Here is a 20823-nt window from a genome sequence, read left to right on the forward strand (position 1 = left end):
AAGTTGGCTTGAAAATCAACATCAAGGTGTACCTCGATGTGCTGAAGAGTGTGGTGATCCCTGGTGTAATCAGGTGGCTGGTGGCAGACCATGGGTATGGTAGCAGGACTCACTGACCCACCCTTTCCTCCCCTGAATTGAACCTGCTGGTCTACTTTGTTTGTTCATATGTCGAGAACATCACCAACATGACCTCCCACAACACCAAAGCCAGCCTGATCACCATCATCCACCGAGTATTCGCCAAGTTCCCGTACGCTTATGGAAAAGGCATGCTCCCAGTTCCGGACGCGTATCAAATCGGTGATTGAGGCTGAAGGCAGCTTCATTAAATAGGTGTCAGCTCTACTACATAATCAAGTTACCTGAGTAAATTTTTTTCAATAAAAGTTTTAAAATAAAGCTGTAGTGTTGATTTCTTTAGGCAGACACTTTTCTCATTCTACCCTGTAGACATAAGGGTTAGTATCATGATGTTCTGTTAGCAGAATTAATTTAACCCATGCTGGGACAAGGATGCTTCCAGTTAAATATAAACATAAAATATAATATTATAAAATATATATCAATATAAAACTAGTAGGCCTGCCAGCATTGCCCGGTCAAGAAATATGCTTAGCGTGTGTGTTATTTATTTTGTGTGTCACGCTTACACTCGAGTGACTGTCATTTATTTGTTATAGATTTCCGTTTCTTGTAAAAAAATAATTTTACCAAGAATTCTTCATAAGTTTTGGTTTCGATTATAGCTGATGGCACTTCAGTAATCTATTTTTTTTATAAATAATTTCATCAAGAATTCTTCATAAGTTTTGGTTTCGATTATAGCTGATGGCACTTCAGTAATCTATTTTTTTTATAAATAATTTCATCAAGAATTCTTCATAAGTTTTGGTTTCGATTATAGCTGATGGCACTTCAGTAATCTATTTTTTTTATAAATAATTTCATCAAGAATTCTTCATAAGTTTTGGTTTCAGTTTTGATTATAGCTGTAGGAACTCAAGTTGCCATGAAAATAACGATAAAGCAAACTCGCAACATCCCTTCTGTGAGAAAGACGTTGCAGGGAAGAGAAAAGGACATCCCCTATGAGGCTACAAAGTTTATTTTGAACTCTATCAAGGCAGGATAAGTCCTTTCTAGCAGCTCCTGCCCAAATGTGGCAACAGTACTCCATCCTTGGACGTACCTGACTCTTATATAGGTAGATAATTGCATCAGCAGTGAGATATTTATTGCATACATTCTTGTGTTAAATATAATCAGGTTTTTTACTTATTATTTAAAATTTTATATTTATCTATATTTAATGATTTTTTTTTTAATGTATTTATTTATTTTTTTATTGGAATCCTTTGAGATGAGTAATTTATTTATTTTTTTATTGGAATCCTTTGAGATGAGTAATTTATTTATTTTTTTATTGGAATCCTTTGAGATGAGTAATTTATTTATTTTTTTATTGGAATCCTTTGAGATGAGTAATTTATTTATTTTTTTATTGGAATCCTTTGAGATGAGTAATTTATTTATTTTTTTATTGGAATCCTTTGAGATGAGTAATTTATTTATTTTTTTATTGGAATCCTTTGAGATGAGTAATTTATTTATTTTTTTATTGGAATCCTTTGAGATGAGTAATTTATTTATTTTTTTATTGGAATCCTTTGAGATGAGTAATTTATTTATTTTTTTATTGGAATCCTTTGAGATGAGTAATTTATTTATTTTTTTATTGGAATCCTTTGAGATGAGTAATTTATTTATTTTTTTATTGGAATCCTTTGAGATGAGTAATTTATTTATTTTTTTATTGGAATCCTTTGAGATGAGTAATTTATTTATTTTTTTATTGGAATCCTTTGAGATGAGTAATTTATTTATTTTTTTATTGGAATCCTTTGAGATGAGTAATTTATTTATTTTTTTATTGGAATCCTTTGAGATGAGTAATTTATTTATTTTTTTATTGGAATCCTTTGAGATGAGTAATTTATTTATTTTTTTATTGGAATCCTTTGAGATGAGTAATTTATTTATTTTTTTATTGGAATCCTTTGAGATGAGTAATTTATTTATTTTTTTATTGGAATCCTTTGAGATGAGTAATTTATTTATTTTTTTATTTATTTATTTATTTGCGGATTGTTATTCTCATCTTCATAGTTGTTGTTTCATCACATTTCAGCCAACTTATCCTCTGGCCTTCTTCAGGTGATTATCCGCGAGGAATGTTGGATCTCATAACTGAATCTCTTAGTAATTGCTGCCTCCCATATTTGTTGTTGTCTCACCACGTTTGGGCCAACTAATCCTTTAGCCTGCTTTGGGTAGGATTGAAACCGTTATCTTCAGACAATGCTCATCTGGAACCGTAGAGATTCAACATCTCTTGTCTGAAGATAACGGTTTCAGTCTTACCCAAAGCAGGCCAGAGGTTTAATTAGCCAGAACATGGTGAGACGACAACTATGAAAGGCAGTAATTACTGGGGGTACAGTTACGGGACTCAGCATTCCTATTCTGTCGTGGTTAATTACCTAAAGAAAACCAGAGGATGAGGTTTTTTTTTTTTTTTTTTTTTTTTTTTTTTTTACATTTTCACCCCAAACAAGGCACATTGCCACTTTGGTGTAGGGGGCTACTATCAGGGGCAACAACTACTGGGGTACTATGTTGGGATTTGGGCAGCAAGATGTCAGTTCACGTTACACTTGAACTTCTGCATGTCAGTACAGTTGGAGAAGCAGTGGCCTGGAATGGAATTCCAGAGTCTAGCAGTTCTGGGGAAGAAACTACTGGAGTAGAAAGATCTTTTATATCTAGGGATCTCTACTGTGTGGGGGTGGGATTTAGCTGCCTGTTGTGTTTGTCGAGGGTGTCTACGTCGTGGGGGCACAAGTGTCTGCAGTTCGCCGGAGCATTCACCATTAAAATACTTGTAGAACAGGCAGAGGGATGCAACATTACGTCGATGGGACAGAGGCTGAAGCTTAGATGCCAGTTCAGGGCCTATCAGATTTGCGACTCTCTTTTGAACCTTGTCTAGGAGCGAGAGACTAGTAGCAGATGCACCAGCCCAAATGTGACAGCAATACTCCATACATGGGCAAATAGTGGCCTTATAGAGGTACAGGATACTTTCGGGTGTTAGTAGTTTTCTAGCATGGTAGAGAGAGCCTACCTTCTTCGCAGCAGCCCTGGCAACGCTTTCAATGTACTTGTTCCAACTCATGTTTCCTGTGAACGTTAGGCAAGCAGTTTGAAAGATGTACTCTCAGATAAAGAGTCACTGGCCATTGCTATTGGTGGCAGAGAAGGTTTCTTGTAATTATTGAAAGTTGGCTGGAACATGGTGAATTAACAAGAATTATGAAGATGCGGATAACAGTGTGCAAATAAATTAATGATTTTTATAATTTAAAAAAAAATTTATTTTTCGTTTCAGTGGGTAACACAGAGGTTGTAGAAATCTGGAGTAAGAAAAGCGGACCATACATGCAATCCATACATCTTGGCTTCGCCCTTGGCGGCCTTATATCTCCATTAATAGTAAAACCTTTTCTCAGCCCAATGCAAATATCTCCGGCAAGTTCCGTGGCAAGAATGAACATGTCAACAAACAACAGTTCCAACATAACGGTCTCTGTGATCACTACCATGTCTTCAAGAACAGAATCAACTCTTTTATCCCAGACAACAGAATTGATCATAAATGCAACATCTTCGAATTCTAGTCATCTAGAATATTCTTCGAGCCTTAACAAAACTCGAATACATTACGCGTATTTAATCATAGCCATAATAACTCTAATCACCGCGGTTCCATTTGGTTTCAATGTTTTTAAGTTTGGTAAGTTCTGGAAAGTCAAGCAGACGGCGAAGCAAGAGAAAGAAGTTCCTTTCCGATTAAAAGAGTCCATCTTTCCACTCCTGCTAATGTTATTCATCTACATGGTCTACTGCGGAATGGAAGACGGTATCAGTGTCTACCTGACCAGTTTCACAGTGAAGTATCTCAACTGGACAAAGCAAGACGGGTCGCTGGCGACATTTGTCTTTTGGCTCTGCTTCGCCTTTGGTCGATTCCTCGGAATTTTCATGCTAAAAATATTGAATGTTAACCAGATGATCTTCATGGATTTTACACTGTTGAACGTCTGCAGCTTTGTACTGCTCTGGTCCAGATCACTACCAATCCTTGTCTGGATCTTCTATGGGATCAGCGGATTTGCAATGGCCAGTGTGTTTGCGACCGGATTCACCTGGGCCGAAACCTATCTTTTTAAAGTTACTGCACGAATATGCTCGGCCATATTGGTCTTTTCCTCGGCCGGAACCTCGTTGAATCCTTTATTTCTCGGATATATGATGGAAAACTACAGTGCGCGTTGGTATCTTTATATTATCTTCGGAGAATCTATTGCGTGTTCTGCTTTGTTTTTAGTGTTGGTGTTGTTCTCAAAATCAGAATATTGGCAAAACAAAAGAAAACTGCCTGAAGATCTAAATACAGATGGAAGTTTAGAATAGTTTGTATATTTATATCAATATATTTACCTTTTAATGCACACACACACACACATATATATATATATATATATATATATATAACAATTGTGCTTAATATAGATGGGAGTTTAGAATAGTTTGTATATTTATCAATATATTTACCTTTTAACACACATGCACACACACACACACACGTTCCTGGTGAACCAAGTGCAAAAGAGATCCAGACAATTGCACTTAAGGAAACAACAAGGATACTAAAAAGAGCTCTCGGTTGGTTTCAATAAAAAGCAGGGCAATGTTGGCAGCTGGTTTGGTTGCCCTATACCCAGCGTTACAATCTTCAAAGGAAGGAAAATTTAAAAAAAAAGAAAAACACACACACACACACATATATAATTTGAGGTTGCTATTTTTCAACCAGTGAAAATATAACAAGGTTAATACAAGAGTGCTCAATATGGAAGTAGAGCAAGTTACACTTTCAATTTGTCTTTGCATAAGCAGTAATTTGTTGCTACACAGTCATGAGCATGTTTCAGTCTTCAAAAAAAACTTCTTTTGCTGGAAGTTGATTTTCGTAGTTCATTATGAATTCCGCTTTTGAATATAAGCGTTGTTGCCTAATGAGATCTCTAGTTACTAAATACTAGGAGACTGAAACATGCTCATGACTGTGTAGCAAAAATTACTGCTTATGTAAAGACAAATTGAAAGTATAGTGTGTGTATATATATATATATATATATATATATATATATATATATATATATATATGGTTAAGAAATTAAAGTTTACAAAATGAATAATATGGGAAAATCCTAACCAGTTGAAAATGCTCAATATTCGAGATAAAGCATCGGCATATGGATGAAGTTAATAATTTTGCATATTATATTTTACAACATTTATTGTTTCAAACAAGAGATAGAAATTCTTTGAAAACCGTATCGCTGAATAGTTTTACTTACATGAACAAACAATAATTTTCTTGAAAGGATCATCAGTTGTTTACCATGAAACACTGTTTTGGGGGATTGAAAAACAAAACAGTATATTAAATCATGGCTCCCCAGCAGTGTTGATCAAACACATATAAGTTCCATATGTATCACAAACGTTTTTGATTCTTTGTTAAATCATCATCGGGTTCAAAAATGCTGGAGAAAAGAAGAAAATTTCAAAAAGTAGTTGTATCCACTTTATTTTGTTGAGATAAGCTAATTTTTTTTTTTTTACTTATTTGTTATGTTCATCCGGTGTCGTTCGAAATAGAAACATATTTACCTGTTTAGCATTTAGAGAAAAATGTCTTTTTATTATACCACTTGTCCCTTGTGAAACCTGGTGATGAATTACTAAAGACCATAGCAGTCACTCTTTTTTTTATACCAATACGTTTCAGTGGATGTGTCCCCCAACATTTTTCAGGAGCATCTTTACCAATTTGCACCTGTGACACAATGTGTTCATTAGCAGTCAGTTTTGACTGGCAATCTTTTGGAAGTTGAAGGTTGTAATCCTTGCTATTGTCGATAATAATCGGGGATAACGAAAAAATAATTAACAACACTTCCACCCAGAAATAGCCGACAAAACGAGAATAATCTACCCCCATAAAATAAATGAAGAGATCAGATCAAAATTAAGCACAGACTCTTGACATATAGATTCCAAAATGAAAAGATGTGCTTGTAGAAGGTCAGAGATCACAGTCATCAGTCTACATCTGGATATATGGCATAATCACGTTGACACACCGGTTCCCGCTGGATGACCGAAGTTAAGCAACGTTGAACCTGGGTGACCATTTGGGAATTTCAGGTGCTGTATGTGCTCTCTGCTTATCTCAGCATTGTTTCCAGTCGTCCTGGTTTTCTTGCGACTGGATTAAAACAGTGCTGATTCAGGAGATATGTGGTTGTGATTGCGCAACCCTTGCCTCACAATTACACGCGCTATTGCCCCTAAAGGGTATCCTTTGTCTTTTAAGGCTGAACGGAAGCATGGACATCGGGATTCATTTCAGTACAGCTACTTCAGTAAAATCAAGTCAAGAAAAGCTAAATATATTACTTATTGAGGAAGATGTTGAAGTTTACTTAAAGCATTGTGCATAGTTTATAAGGCTATGTCAATGCACTTTTGTAGAAAAGCACTGTTAGGTACGAGATGAGGTCCAAAAGTATTTCAAATTTTCATTAATAATAAATTATTTATTTACCAACATAATGTGTTCAACTAGAATGCTAACATAGTCTTAAGTTGTCAAATTTTCAAGGTATGCCTCATCTTCAGAAAGAAGAAAAAATTGAACTGGGAGTTAGCATTTATGTTCATTATTATTAAATTATTAATATTTATTATTATTAATTATATTGTATGGCACAATCACGTTGACACACCGGTTCTCATCAGATCACCGAAGTAAAGCGACGTTGAGCCTGGCTAGTACCAGATGGGTGAGTATTTGAGAAGGCTAGGCGCTGTACGTACCTTCTGGGAAGGTTACGTGTGGGGCCAGAACCCTCACCCCCCAAAAAGAACTAATTGCTACAAAAGCATCCACAAAAGTTGTGGATTGCCTATGCCCCCCTGGGGCTGAAGGCTATGGGGAAAGGGAAGTTATGTGTATTACTAATCATATTATTATTATGAGTTTCACTTAGATGTAATCTATACACGTATAAAGTTGAGTTTTTCTCACTTTGACATTGATATTAAAAGCCTACTTTTTTTCTATTGTTATTTAATTTAAAAACATTGTCCTTCGTTGGATCATTAAGTCAATTAATCTCCCGTATTGCTGAATAGTTTTACTTACATGAACAAATAATAGTACCAAATATTGTTAAAGGGATCATCAGTTGTTTACCATGAAACACTGTTTTGGGGGACTAAACACAAAACAGTATATTAAATCATGGCTCCCCGGCAGTGTTGATCAAACACATATAAATTCCATATGTATTACAAACGTTTTTGATTCTTTGTTAAATCATCATTCGGTCAAAAAATGCTGGAGAAAAGAAGAAAATTTCAAAATGTATTTATGATTTGTCAGATGAAGTTGGTATCCACTTTATTTTCTTGAGATAAAGTAAATTTTTTTACTTATTCGTTGTGTTTACCTGTTGTTTGAAATAGAAATATATTTACCTGTTTAGCGTTTAGAGAAAAATATCTTTTTATTACACCACTTGTCACTTATGATACCCGATGATAATTTACTGAAGACAAAAGCAATCACCCTTTTTATACCAATATGTTTCAGGCGATGTATCCTCCAAGAATTTTCAGGACCATCTTTACGAATTTGCAGCTGTAACACAATGGTTAAAGGTGTTTATTAGCAATCAGTTTTGGATAACAGTCTTCTGAAGGTTGAATCCTTACTACTGTCAATAATAATTGAGTATAACATAAAAATAATTAACAACACTTTTACCCGGTCATAGCCGACAGAACGAGAATAATCTACCCCCATGAAATAAATGACATATAGATTCCAAAATGAAAAGATGTGCTTGTAGAAGGTCAGAGGTCACAGTCGTCAGCCTATGTCGGTATTCATTTCAGTACAGCTACTTCAGTAAAATGTCAGGAAAAGCTAAATATATTACTTAGTGAGGAGGATGCTGTAGTTTACTCGAAGCATTGTGCATAGTTTGTAAGGTTAAGTTAATGTACTTTTGTAGAAAAGCACTGTTAGGTAGGAGATGAGGTCAAAATTATTTTAAATTTTCATTAATAATAAATAAATTTAGCAACATAATGTGTTCAACTAGACTGTTAATGTAGCATTAAGTTATCAAATTTTCAAGGTGTGCCTCATCTTCAGAAAGAAGAGAAAAAAAATTGAATTATTAATATTTATTATTATTAATTATATTGTATGGCGCAATCACGTTGACACACTGGTTCCCACCACATCACCGAAGTTATGCAATGTGGGGCCTGGCCTGTACCAGATGGATGACCATCTGGGAAGGCTAAGTGCTGTATGTACCTTCTGGGAAGGTTAGGCATGGGGACAGCACCCTCACCCCGAAAAAAGAACTCCTCGCTACAAAAGTTGTGGATGGCCTATGTCCCTCCAGGGGCTCAAGGCTATGTGAGTGGTGATATGGGGATTATTCATTATATTATTATTATTATTATTATGTGTTTCATTTCGATGTAATCTGTACACATATAAAGTTGAGGTTCTTGTCATATTGATAGTGATATTAAAAGCCTGCTTATTTTCTATTGCTGTTTAATTAATAAAAAATTGTCCTTTGTTGGAACATTGTCAGTTAATCTCCCGTATCGCTGAATCGTTTTACTTACATGAACAAACAATAGTGAATGTTCTTAAAGGGATCATCAGTTGTTTACCATGAAACACTGTTGTGAGGGTCAAACACAAAACAGTATATTAAATCATGGCTCCTAAGCAGTGTTGATCAAACACATATAAATTCCATATGTATCACAAACGTTTTTGATTCTTTGCTAAATCATCATTATGTCAAAAAAACGTTGGAGAAAAGAAGAAAATTTCAAAAGTAGTTATGATTTGAACTTGTCAGTCCAAGTTAGTATCCCGTTTATTTTGTTGAGATAAACTAAATTTTTTTACTTATTTGTTATGTTTATCCGGTGTTGTTCGAAATAGAAACATATTTACCTGTGTAGCGTTTAAAGAAAAAAATTTTTTTATTATATGACGTGTCATTTATGATACCCAGTGATAAATTACTGAAGACCAAAGCAGTCACTCTTTTCTTTTTTTTTTTTTTTTCTTTTTTGTACCAATACGTTTCAGTTGATGTGTTCCCCAACATTTTTCAGGAGCATCTTTACCAATTTGCACTTATGACACAATGTGTTCATTAGCAATCAGTTTTGAATGACAGTCTTTTGGAGGTTGAAGGTTCAATACTTACTACTTTCAATAATAATTGAGTATAGCATAAAAATAGTTAACAACACTTCTACTCTGTCATAGCCAACAGAATGAGAATAATCTACCCCCCTGAAATAAATGACATAGATTCCAAACTGAAAAGATGTACTTGTAGAAGATCAGAGATCACAGTCATCAGTCTACGTCGGTATTCATTTCAGTACAGCTACCTCTGTAAAATGTCAAGAAAAGCTAAATATATTAGTTAGTGAGGAGGATGTTGTAGTTTACTTGAAGCATTGTGCGTAGTTTGCAAGGCTATGACAATGCATTTTTGTAGGAAAGTACTGTTAAGTAGGAGATAAGGTCAAAATTATTTCAAAATTTCATTAATAATAAACTATTTATTTACTAACATAATGTGTTCAACTAGAATGGTGATGTTGTGTTAAGTTGTCAAATTTTAAAAGTATGCCTCATCTTCAGAAAGAAAAAATTGAACTGGGAGTTGGCATTTATGTTTATTATTAAATTATTAATATTTATTATTATTAATTATATTGTACGGCACAATCACGTTTACACACCGGTTCTCGCCAGATCACTGTAGTTAAGCAATGTTAAGCCTGGTCAGTAGCAGATGGGTGACCATTTGGGAAGGCTAGGTGCTGTATGTACCTTCTGGCAAGGTTAGGCATGGGGCCAGCATCCTTACCCCCCAAAAAAGAACTCCTTGCTACAAAACCATCTACAAAAGTTGTGGATGGCCTATGCCCCTCCAGGGGCTCATGGGTGTGGGGTTGGTGTTATGGGTATTATTGATTATATTATTATTATGAGTTTCACTTAGATGTAATCTATATATGTATAAAGTTCAGTTTTTGTCACGTTGACATTGATATTAAAAGCCTACTTTTTTTTCTATTGCTATTTAATTAAAAAAAATTGTCCTTCTTTGGAACATTAAGTCAATTAATTTCCCATATCGCTGAATAGTTTTACTTGCATAAACAAACCATAGTACCAATATTCTTAAGGGGATCATCAGTTGTTTGCCATGAAACGCTGTTTCGGGGATTTAAAACAGAACAGTATATTAAATAATGCCTCTCAGCAGTGTTGATCAAACGTATATAAATTCTATATGTATGACAAACGTTTTTGATTTTTTGCTAAATCATCATTCGGTCAAAAAAACGCTGGAGAAAAGGAAAAAAATTTCAAAATGTATTTATGATTTGAACTTGTCAGATGAAGTTGATATCCACTTTATTTTCTTGAGATAAACTAAATTTTTTTACTTATCTGTTGTGTTTACCCGGTGTTGTTCGAAATAAAAACATATTTACCTGTGTAGCGTTCAGAGAAAAATGTTTTTTTATTACACCACTTGTCATTTCTGATACCCGGTGATAATTTACTGAACACCAAAGTAGTCACTCTTTTTTTTTTTTTTATACCAATACGTTTCAGCCAATTCCCCCACAAGAGCAATATGTGACACAAGGTCGTTTTTAATGTGGGTGAAAACCGGCTCCCCCAGAAAGGGGCATAAGGCCAATCAAAAAAATTGGGGAGGGAGAGATCTATGGTCATCCTCATCACTGTACCTTAGATTTGCGTGCACTAATCCTAGCTCGAGATCTCAGTCATCATAATACCACAAACACGCCAGTGATCGTCCTGCTTACTTGGGTCTTAGCTCCCTAATCTATTGATATTTATTTGCTTCCCAACGAAAGCAAAATATTGCACAAGGTCCTTTCTTATGTGGAGGCAAAACCAGCTCCTCAAAATGGAGCACTCTGTTAGTAAATAAAAATTACACATGTCTAGAAGGGTTTCCCCTACATTAACTAAAAACAAATTAACATACATGTAGTATGAGAACTACTTGGCCTTTTGGCCTAGATCAAAGTGTAGCATCTGTTCCGGCAGATACTGCAAGCTATGACTAGCTATGACTAGCAAAGACCAGATGTGGGGGCAACCCCACATGCCTGACCTTTAACCAGCTCCCATTTCCCACCTCTCGGGAGCTGGTCCCCTTTTCCCCTTCCCCCTCCCTTCACTCTTCACATTAAAAATCGGCCTTGTGCCTAATTTGCTCGGTGGGGGAGCAAATAAATACCATCTGTTCCGGCAGATACTGCAAGTTATGACTAGCTATGACTAGCAAAGACCAGATGCGGGGGCAACCCCACATGCCTGACCATTAACCAGCTCCTATTTCCCACCTCTTGGGAGCTGGTCCCCTTTTTCCCTTCCCCCTCCCTTCACTCCTCACATTAAAAATCGGCCTTGTGCCTAATTTGCTCAGTGGGGGAGCAAATAAATACCATCTGTTCCGGCAGATGCTGCAAGCTATGACTAGCTATGACTAGCAAAGACCAGATGTGGGGGCAACCCCACATGCCTGACCATTAACCAGCTCCTATTTCCCACCTCTCGGGAGCTGGTCCCCTTTTTCCCTTCCCCCTCCCTTCACTCCTCACATTAAAAATCGGCCTTGTGCCTAATTTGCTCGGTGGGGGAGCAAATAAATACCATCTGTTCCGGCAGATACTGCAAGCAAAGACCATATGTGGGGGCAACTCCACATATAAGACCTTGGTCAATGTAGGGGCAACCCTTCATACCAATTGTCACTATCCATTTCCCCTACTCCCCGGGGAGTTGGTCCCCATTTCCCCTTCATTCCTCACATTAAAAATCGGCCTTGTGCCTGATTTGCTCTGTGGGGGAGCAAATCAATACCTCAAAGTGTAGTATCTGTTCTTCAGCTGCGGCACGTCCATTTCTCGTCCTCTTTCAGTGGAGGAGAAATCCTTCACGACTGAGACAATTTCTATTTTTGTACCTTTTCTCCACGCTCTCCAGGGAGTTTCAAAAGTTTGTAATAGGTGTTCAAAAGTCATAACAAAACAGACTGAGAGAGGACAAGAGAAATATGCATACAAAGAACTAAAGAATATTTTAGCATGTATTTTGTGTATTCATTTTTTGCAGACTGTTATCTTTATTTTCATAATTGCTGTTGTTTCGGCCAACTCATCCTCTGATCTTCTTCAAATAGAATTTTAGATAATGGTGTTGTTTAAATGTGACATTCGTTTTAGTTAAAAAAAAAAAAATTTTTTTTTTTAAATTAACCGCAACGAGATAGGAATGCTGAGTCTCGTAACTGTATCCCCAGTAATTACTGCCTTCCATAGTTGTTGTTGTCTCACCACATGTTTGGCGAACTAATCCTCTGGCCTGCTTTGGGTTGACGAAAAACATGGTGAAACAACAACTATGGAAGGCAGTAATTACTGGGGGTACAGTTACAAGGCTCAGTATTCCTATTCCGTCGTGGTTAATTACTAGGCCTATGACAACAGCATATTCTTTTCATTGTTTTTACTCTCGAGTATATATCTGACACAGACACAATTAATCAATCGAGGACCACATCAGTGTACATAAAAACATATAAGATATCAATGGATATATACCTGAGAATCAAAACAAAAATATACCATTAGTTATCTGAAAGCGGCTAAAGGATGAGTTGGCCGAAATATGGTGAGCGAACAACAACTATAAAGATGAGGATAACAGTCCGCAAATAAATAAGATAAATATGCAAATTACTCATTTCAAAGAATTCCAATAAAAACATAATATTTAATATTAGAGTTCAAGTTTTTTGTTGTTTTTTTGTTTTTTTATAATAATTTGATGTTGAGCATACTCCTGAAACTGTCTCGTATGTAAATAAGTAAATGAATTAAAATAGTTTGGGAACGATTGTCTGTTTTTGTTTGTCATTTGTAATGGAGATTTGTTATTTTTTTTTATTTATTTTTTTTATCACTGCTTATCAAGGCTTGATGACCACACGAGGATAAAGTGTTACATTTCTGGATTTTTGAGATGAGAATCAATAATTTGTTTTATTTCGATTATTCGGAATACTGTTTTCATCTTGAGTGTTGTTCATATAGTGTTTCAATCAATGTACCCTCAGCGACTTTTTTTTTTTTTTTTTTTTTTTTTTTTACACAGTGATCACCACTTATCAAGACCCGGAAGCCACTCAGGGATAAGGGTTATTATACTTTCATCAGGATTATCTTGTCGAACTCGGAAATCTTTCTGTTGAACTCTGGAATCTGCACAGAATTTTGAACGGGATCCTTTATTTAATCAGTTGGGGTAGCATGTTCTCGTTCCATCAGCCATTACTGGGTATAAGTCCCAAGTAATTCGCAATTGTATTTTTGAGTGTAACCCGCACTGAAGATTGAACTTTCAACCTCCAGAAAAGCGTCATTTTACAACTGAATTTTAGCAAGTACTTTATACCACATATCTTTAAGGACAATTCTAAAGATAGATTCCCGAGTTCAACAAGATACACCTGAAGAAGGCCAAAGATTACATGGCTCGAAATATTGTGAAAATTATACTCAAGATGAGAGCAGTAGTCCAAATAATCCTAAACGATGCGAATCTAGGAAAAGGGCTAGTTATGAGAATGATCACTGTCATACAGGGATTGGAAATCATGGATGAAATAGAGAGAAGATTAATTAAGAGGATGGCTCAGAAAGTATTTATTCACATTAGACTTGAAAATGATCATGCGGTAGTCAGTTGGAAAGCAGACTCGTGATATCTTGAGCCACAGATGGGATGTTCTGTGAAAGAAACTTTGTTCATGGAAGGTACCACATGGTTTCTGGTGCAGAAAGAGGAAAGAAAAGTTCTTTGCTGTGATTCCTAGTAACATTGTACCATTTACTTCTATCAGGTTGCTGCAGAAGTTTTTATCAGTCTGTAGAAATACACACCAACCAAAGAATTTCAATAGATCTTTTATCGGTTATTTTCGTACCAGAATTGGATATTACTGTCACACTGAATCGACTTCATGCCTGACCAAGAATTTCTCATCAGTGGAACATATTAACACGGGTCTGCTTCTCCACATACTACAACTTAGCTGTCTATAAATCAAATTACAACAAATACTTGTGATAAACCCTTCCTCATAAACAAACTTTGTTCGTTCCATTCATCATTTATAATCCTTTCATGATATTCACTATTAAACTGACAATACACCCATCTCGTTAACCCTTATCCTCAAGCGGCTTTTGGCCTTGATAAGTGGTGACTCATCCGTACTCCCTAAAAAAAACCCAAAAAAACTTTGCTCTAAAGAAATAGAAAACAGCTAAAAATGAATGTCCTATAATTATGTTAATACACTGGTTCCTGCAAGATCACAAAATTTAAGCAATGTTGATCTGGTCAGTACCAAATGGGTGACCGTTTGGGAATATGTAGTGTTGTTTTTGTTTTTTTTATGGAAATCACTCGAGACATAGCATGAAGCCACTTGATGCAAGGAGCTAACAAGAACGAAAGCTGATTATTGCAAAGACCAAGACTGCATGTAGGAAAACAGTGAGCAGGAAGAGAGTTCCACAACCTTACCATTCTGCGAAAGAAGTTACTGGAACAGGAAACTGTATTAAACCTAAGAATTGATGGAGACCTCAAGACCAACGAGTCAGATGAGCTGGAACAAAGGGAGCAGGGAATAGATTACACAATTCTGAATAAGACATTCCATAATAGTATTCATTGAAAAGACTGAGACTAGCAACATCACGCCTGTGAGAAAGAGGTTGTAGGGGAGAAGAAAGTGTGGGACCAATCAAATTGCAGATATGTTTCTGCAATTTATCCAGAATCTTTAAATGGGATACAGATTCACAAGCCCAAGAGTTGTTGATATAGAGAATAAACTTGCATGTCAGAAAGGGTTTAGAGTGATAGAGAGAACTTACTTTATGAGAAGCAGAAAGAGCAATGGATTTAATTTATGGACTCCAAGAAAGATTTGATGAGAAAGAAAGACCAAGAAGTTTTAGAGTCGATTTCTCACCGAGAGCAAAGTCATCTATAAGAATGAATGTAAGATGGTAGTTTGGTAATCGTTAATGGTTTAAATTGGGTAGAATTTGATTATTCATGGGGATGGCTTAACAAGAAGTTGTTTACATTGGACTTGAAGATTACCATGTTGTATTCAATGGAGCATAGAGCCATCCATTTTTTTTTCAGGAAGGAAAGAGACATGCTTGTGATTGAAGAACAATAGCTGAGTCTTAACAGGATTAAACAAAACAAGTCATTTCTTATCTTAATCTATATATATATATAAAAGCGAAAATGTATGTTCGCTTTTTGTGTATGTCTAAGAAAGGTTTTTTTTTCAGAGAAGCGGTCGGTTGCCTAACAACTATTTAAAACTTTTTATATCACATGTAAATCGTAATATCCCAGAGTTAACAATGGAGCTCGCCTGTCTATTTAATTTGCTCGACTTCAGGAAGATAAATGTTCAACAGTTTTCGCTCGCCGCATGTAGGTTAGGCCTTTTCCTATAATGTTTCCCCCTACGTCTTGGGGGGAAATAAAAAAGCATTCCCGCACTAAATGAAATGCTACCCCACAGTCAAAAGTTGACCTCGTTAAGTCATTAAAACGTGCACCTGCCAATTTAAGTAATTAAATAAATTCAAATGTGCTTCTGTCAGTATGTCGCGGTGACGCAATGGTTAACGTCACACGTTTTTGTTTTTCACACTTTAATTTCCAACTTTGCCTCAAGTGTCCGGGTTCGATCCTCATACTTACCTACCAAAACTTGTTTTTATTTTAACCCCCCTCCCCTGGAGTTTTGATTTACCCAAAACCACACACACCTCCAAACACCCGGGCAACGCCGGGTACCCCTCGCTAGTCCATAATAAAAACCAAATCAACTTCTCGATCAACTGCATATTTCAACGGATCTGAGTACGATGGGTGAGAAACAATACCAGAATAGAGGGTGGTGTCATCAGCATAAATGTTAATTTTCTGAATAATATTCTCTGGAAGGTCATTTATATAGAACAGAAACCGTGTTGGGCCTATAACAGGGCCTTAATTGTTAGGAAACGAAAATGAAGATACTCCATCGAGAGGTACTTGTAAACTTTACCACCGATACTATTACCTTGAAGTTTATGTAAAAGACCAGGATGCCACACGCTGTCAAATGTATTTAAAATGGCAAGCACAATGACCCTAGCCTCGCCTGAATTTTTCATAAACTGACAAATCAGTTACAGCAGTTAATAGATCAGCGATTGAACCAAAACCAAGAAAACCACATTGACTATCATTAAAGAAGCCTAGACTTTCGAGAAAATGAACAAGCCTGCTATTGACCAAGCTCTCAAAAACTTTGCTAATAACAGAGAGATAACTAACTAACAGGACAATATTTAGTTCGATCAGATTGATCACCAGCAATTTTAAAGATACAGACAACAGAGGATTCCTTCCGACAAAAAGGACTGACACAAATAAAGATTAAATAATTACTAGAGGATAGAAGAAAGTTTAGGTACATACTATTTGAGAACAGGAATTAAATCAGGACCAGAAGTCTTAGATTGGTCAAGATTCTAGCAACCATCTTTGGGGCGATAATTATAGAATCAAAAGTCTGATCAGCTTTCAGAGGAAAATAAGAATTGTCAGCAAAAAAGACGAGCAAAGAGATCAGTCTTCTCCATAAAAGATGAAATGATTTGAAGATCATTAAAAAGGAGAGGAATAGCAGACTTGCTACTATTAATAACACTTATTTATTAATAACACTTATTTATTAATAACACTATTATGGATTCTCCAAAAATCAAGAGAACCAACTTTTGGAGATGAGATAGCCATAAATCCTTTGAGAATAACTAGAGTTAGCCTAAAAAATTGCTCTCTTGCAGACATTGCTAGTTCTTCTATAAGATTGTCTAGAAGCCTCAGAACCATCCTGACGATACTGATTATGATGCAGAAGCACAAACAGAGGAAAACCAGTAAAGAGAATGAAGTTTGATTTGAAACTGACGATGAGAAACAAAGGTGTCAATTCTAACGAGAAGCCAGTCAGTAACTTTTTTTCATTCAAAGACATACCAAAAATAGGAACTCATGGAATGTTACATAGGAAGCTGCAAAGCCCATCCCAATCAAGCCTATTGTAGTTAAACATCTATTATATAAATCTCACCTGTCTGAATGTATGTATGTATGAGATCAGTATCGTTTTGAAGCTTGACATCTCGGATAATAAATATCGAAAAATTGGCTGAAAACATTAATTCCTTCACCTTAAACTCGGCTGTTTTGTACAAGGAGGGGGGGTCGATTTTTTTTGCCAGCATTTTCACAAGTCAGTCACCGTTGAATTGACTTCAGTTAATTTAATCGCTCTTGACTTCCGTTCGAACCATGGAGACATCAGTTGGGGGGGGGGGCGACCAAAGTTTTCCGGGGAAAATCTGTTCTGTTATGTTTTTACTGATATCATGTTTAATATTTGTGCAAAATTTAAAAAAAAAATGCAAATTAGAAAGTGTGTGTGAAAAGAAAAAGGAAACATAGGAGAAGCAAAGTGCATGTTGAAGAAAATGGATGTGTGAAGTTGATGGCGAGTATGGGCTGGCATGCGGTTGAAGGAAGGAGAAACATGGCCAGGCTAGATAGACATGTGGCAGCGAGAGACTTTTTAAGTGGTGTTGACAAGGTATGAAGTCACTTGATATAAGAAGCTAAAAAACAAAAAAAAAACAAAAAAACAACTAGTTAACTATAAATGTTAGACCAATAGATTACAACCCAGAAGTCAAGAATTCTTCCCTTTTGTCAGAAAAATCATTCAAACTTAACCGTATTGTAATAATTTATAACGTTTTTTATTCAGATGATTAAAGCATCTTTCATATTTTTCTACAATATTCTCATTCATGTTGACCTGAAAACGAATTTCTTTAGTCAAATTTCATCATGAAAATTGCTCGTCATCACACGGCACTACTGACTAAAGATATTCTATGAGCATTTTGTTGGGAAATTTTGTCCTATCCTCCATATTCTCCTAACCTAACTCCCTCGGATTATAACTTATTTCAGGGATTACAAAATGAGTTAGATACGTATTTCACATTGGACCTAAAAATTTCACAAGGAGGCAACGTAACAATTGTAATTTATTTGCATATTTCTATTATTTTTTTAATCAATTTTTTTCATGGAAATCGCTCCAGACAAGGCATGAAGTCACTTGATATAAGGAGCAAAAAAAAACAAAACAGCTTCAAGTTCAAAAGCTAGTTAACTATAAGTGTTATATGGATAGATTTCGACTCAGAAAACAGCAATTATTCCCCTTTTGTCAGAAAAATCATTCAAACTTAACCATATTGTAATAATTTATAACGTTTTTATTCAGATGATTAAAATATCATTCATATTTTTCTACAATATTCTCATCCATGTTGACCTGAAAACGAACTTCAACAGAAAAGAAGTCATCTTCCATCATGATAATGCTCGTCATCACACAACACTACTGACTAAAATATCCTATAAGAATTTTGTTATGAAATCTTGCCGCATCCTACATATTCTCACGACCTAGCTCCCTCGGATTATCACTTATTTCGAGGATTACAAAGCTATTTAGATTGTCTTAGCTTAACATCACATGACGAGATTGAACGTGAGTTAGATTCGTATTTCACATCAAAACCTAAATAATTTTATAAGCGACGCATTTATAAGCTCGTTGTTAAAATATTTTTGATTACTTATGAGGGTATGACTCCAATGATTTCAACGATCAGTTTTATAACCATCGTTATGAAAATCAACCAATCAGAATCTTCAAATGTTATAAAATAGTTCACTGCCAGCCTTTGTCTTGAAACGACTGAATTGTGACTGCATCAATTCATCGCCACCATCTTTGTTACTAAGAATTACTTGACGCTCAAAATCATGACTACATTGATTCTTTGCCGCCATCTTTGTTGTTAAGAATTACTCAACACTTGAGACCGTGACTGCATTGATTCTTTGCCGATTTCATTTGCTACTGCCATCTTTGTTCAACATAATATCTCAACACTTAACACATAAGGAATCAACTTATAGAGAGCAAAGGTCATTATTGTTATGAATAAAGATTTTCAAAAAGACGCAGTTTTCAAGATGACATTTTAAAATGGCAAAAACTAATACATATACTTTTTGGAGCAAATTATCGAACCAAGTTAAAAGTAGCGTAGAAAATGTTAAAAAAATAAACTGGATGAATTCAGAAATAATAATAACAAGGATGAACTTACACGTACATTGTTGGGGTCTATCTGATGAAATATTTAAGAAACTTTGATTAATTTTATATCAAAAGCATCATTCATATATTTCTGCAACATGCTCACCCAATGCTGACCTGAAAACGACTTTCTTCAGTCAGCAGAAAAGAAAGTCATCCTCACACAGCACTAGTGACCAAAAATCTCTAAGAAGAATTCAGTTCGGGAATTTTGCTCCATTTTTTTTTTTTTTTTTTTTTTTTACACAGTGATCACCACTTATCAAGGCCCGGAAGCCACTCAGGGATAAGGGTTATTGCAAGTACATTACGTTAGTGTGGAGATTTGATAAAGTGTTTAATTAAGGGGGCGGTTCATTAGGAATTTGTTAACATTGGACTTGAAGACATCCAAGTTGTAGTCCGGAGGGAAGCAGGCTGATGGAACAGAGTTCCACAGGCGTGTAGTTCTAAGAAAGAAGCTTTGTTCATGGAATCCGCGTTTTGATTTAGGCACAGATATAGAGTGGGGGAAATTTTTCACAGTGGATTCGCAACGTCTCTTCTGTGGGAGAGAGGTTGCAGGGTAGAGAAAAGGGCATCTCCCACTAAGCCAAAAAGTCTATTTTGTACTCTGTCAAGGCAGGATAGGCTGTTTTTAGCAGCTCCTGCCCAGATATGGCAACAGTATTCCATCCTTGGACGTACTTGGCTTTTATATAGATAGAGAATTGCATCAGTAGTAAGATATCTTCTGGAGTGGTAGAAGGATCCCACCATCTTTCTAGCGACCTTGGCAACAGACTTGATGTACGTGTTCGATTTCAGATCAGGAGTAAAGGTCAAACCCAGAAGCTTGTCAAAACACGGGGCCTCACCCAGACGAGAGCCATCCATCACAATTGATGCCAGCTGGGGATCAGAGCGTTGATGATGTAAGGATAGGAGTTTGGTTTTGGATGCATTAAAGGTAACCAGCCACATCTTCCCCCACTGAACACGCGCTTGAGATCAGAGGAGAGAGAATCAGAGAGAACTTTGTCATTTACAGCCTTTTATGTGTTGCCGTAGATGGTCGTGTCATCAGCATAGATGTCAACAAATGATTTAAGTATGTGTTTAGGGAGGTCATTGATGTAGATCAGGAAGAGAGTTGGGCCCAGTATTGACCCCTGAGGGACTCCAGCATTTATATTGCAGGCCTCCGATT

The 20823-nt window shown here is 35.9% G+C and overlaps 1 protein-coding gene across 1 annotated transcript in view; it reads left to right on the top strand.

Moving 5' to 3' along the window:
- The window catches only part of LOC145247475 (sodium-dependent glucose transporter 1A-like), a 39931-nt gene extending 26732 nt beyond the window's left edge, over window positions 1-13199 (top strand). The window contains exon 4 of the mRNA XM_080109273.1: window positions 3452-13199. Coding sequence (XP_079965399.1) covers window positions 3452-4536 — 1085 coding nt within the window. The 3' untranslated portion in view covers window positions 4537-13199. The remainder of the gene's footprint in view (window positions 1-3451) is intronic.
- The last annotated feature ends 7624 nt before the right edge of the window (window positions 13200-20823 follow it).

Source organism: Euprymna scolopes, chromosome 25 (genome assembly GCF_053919585.1).
Source record: "Euprymna scolopes isolate OS-2025 chromosome 25, ASM5391958v1, whole genome shotgun sequence".
NCBI classification, from domain to species: Eukaryota; Metazoa; Mollusca; class Cephalopoda; order Sepiida; family Sepiolidae; genus Euprymna; species Euprymna scolopes.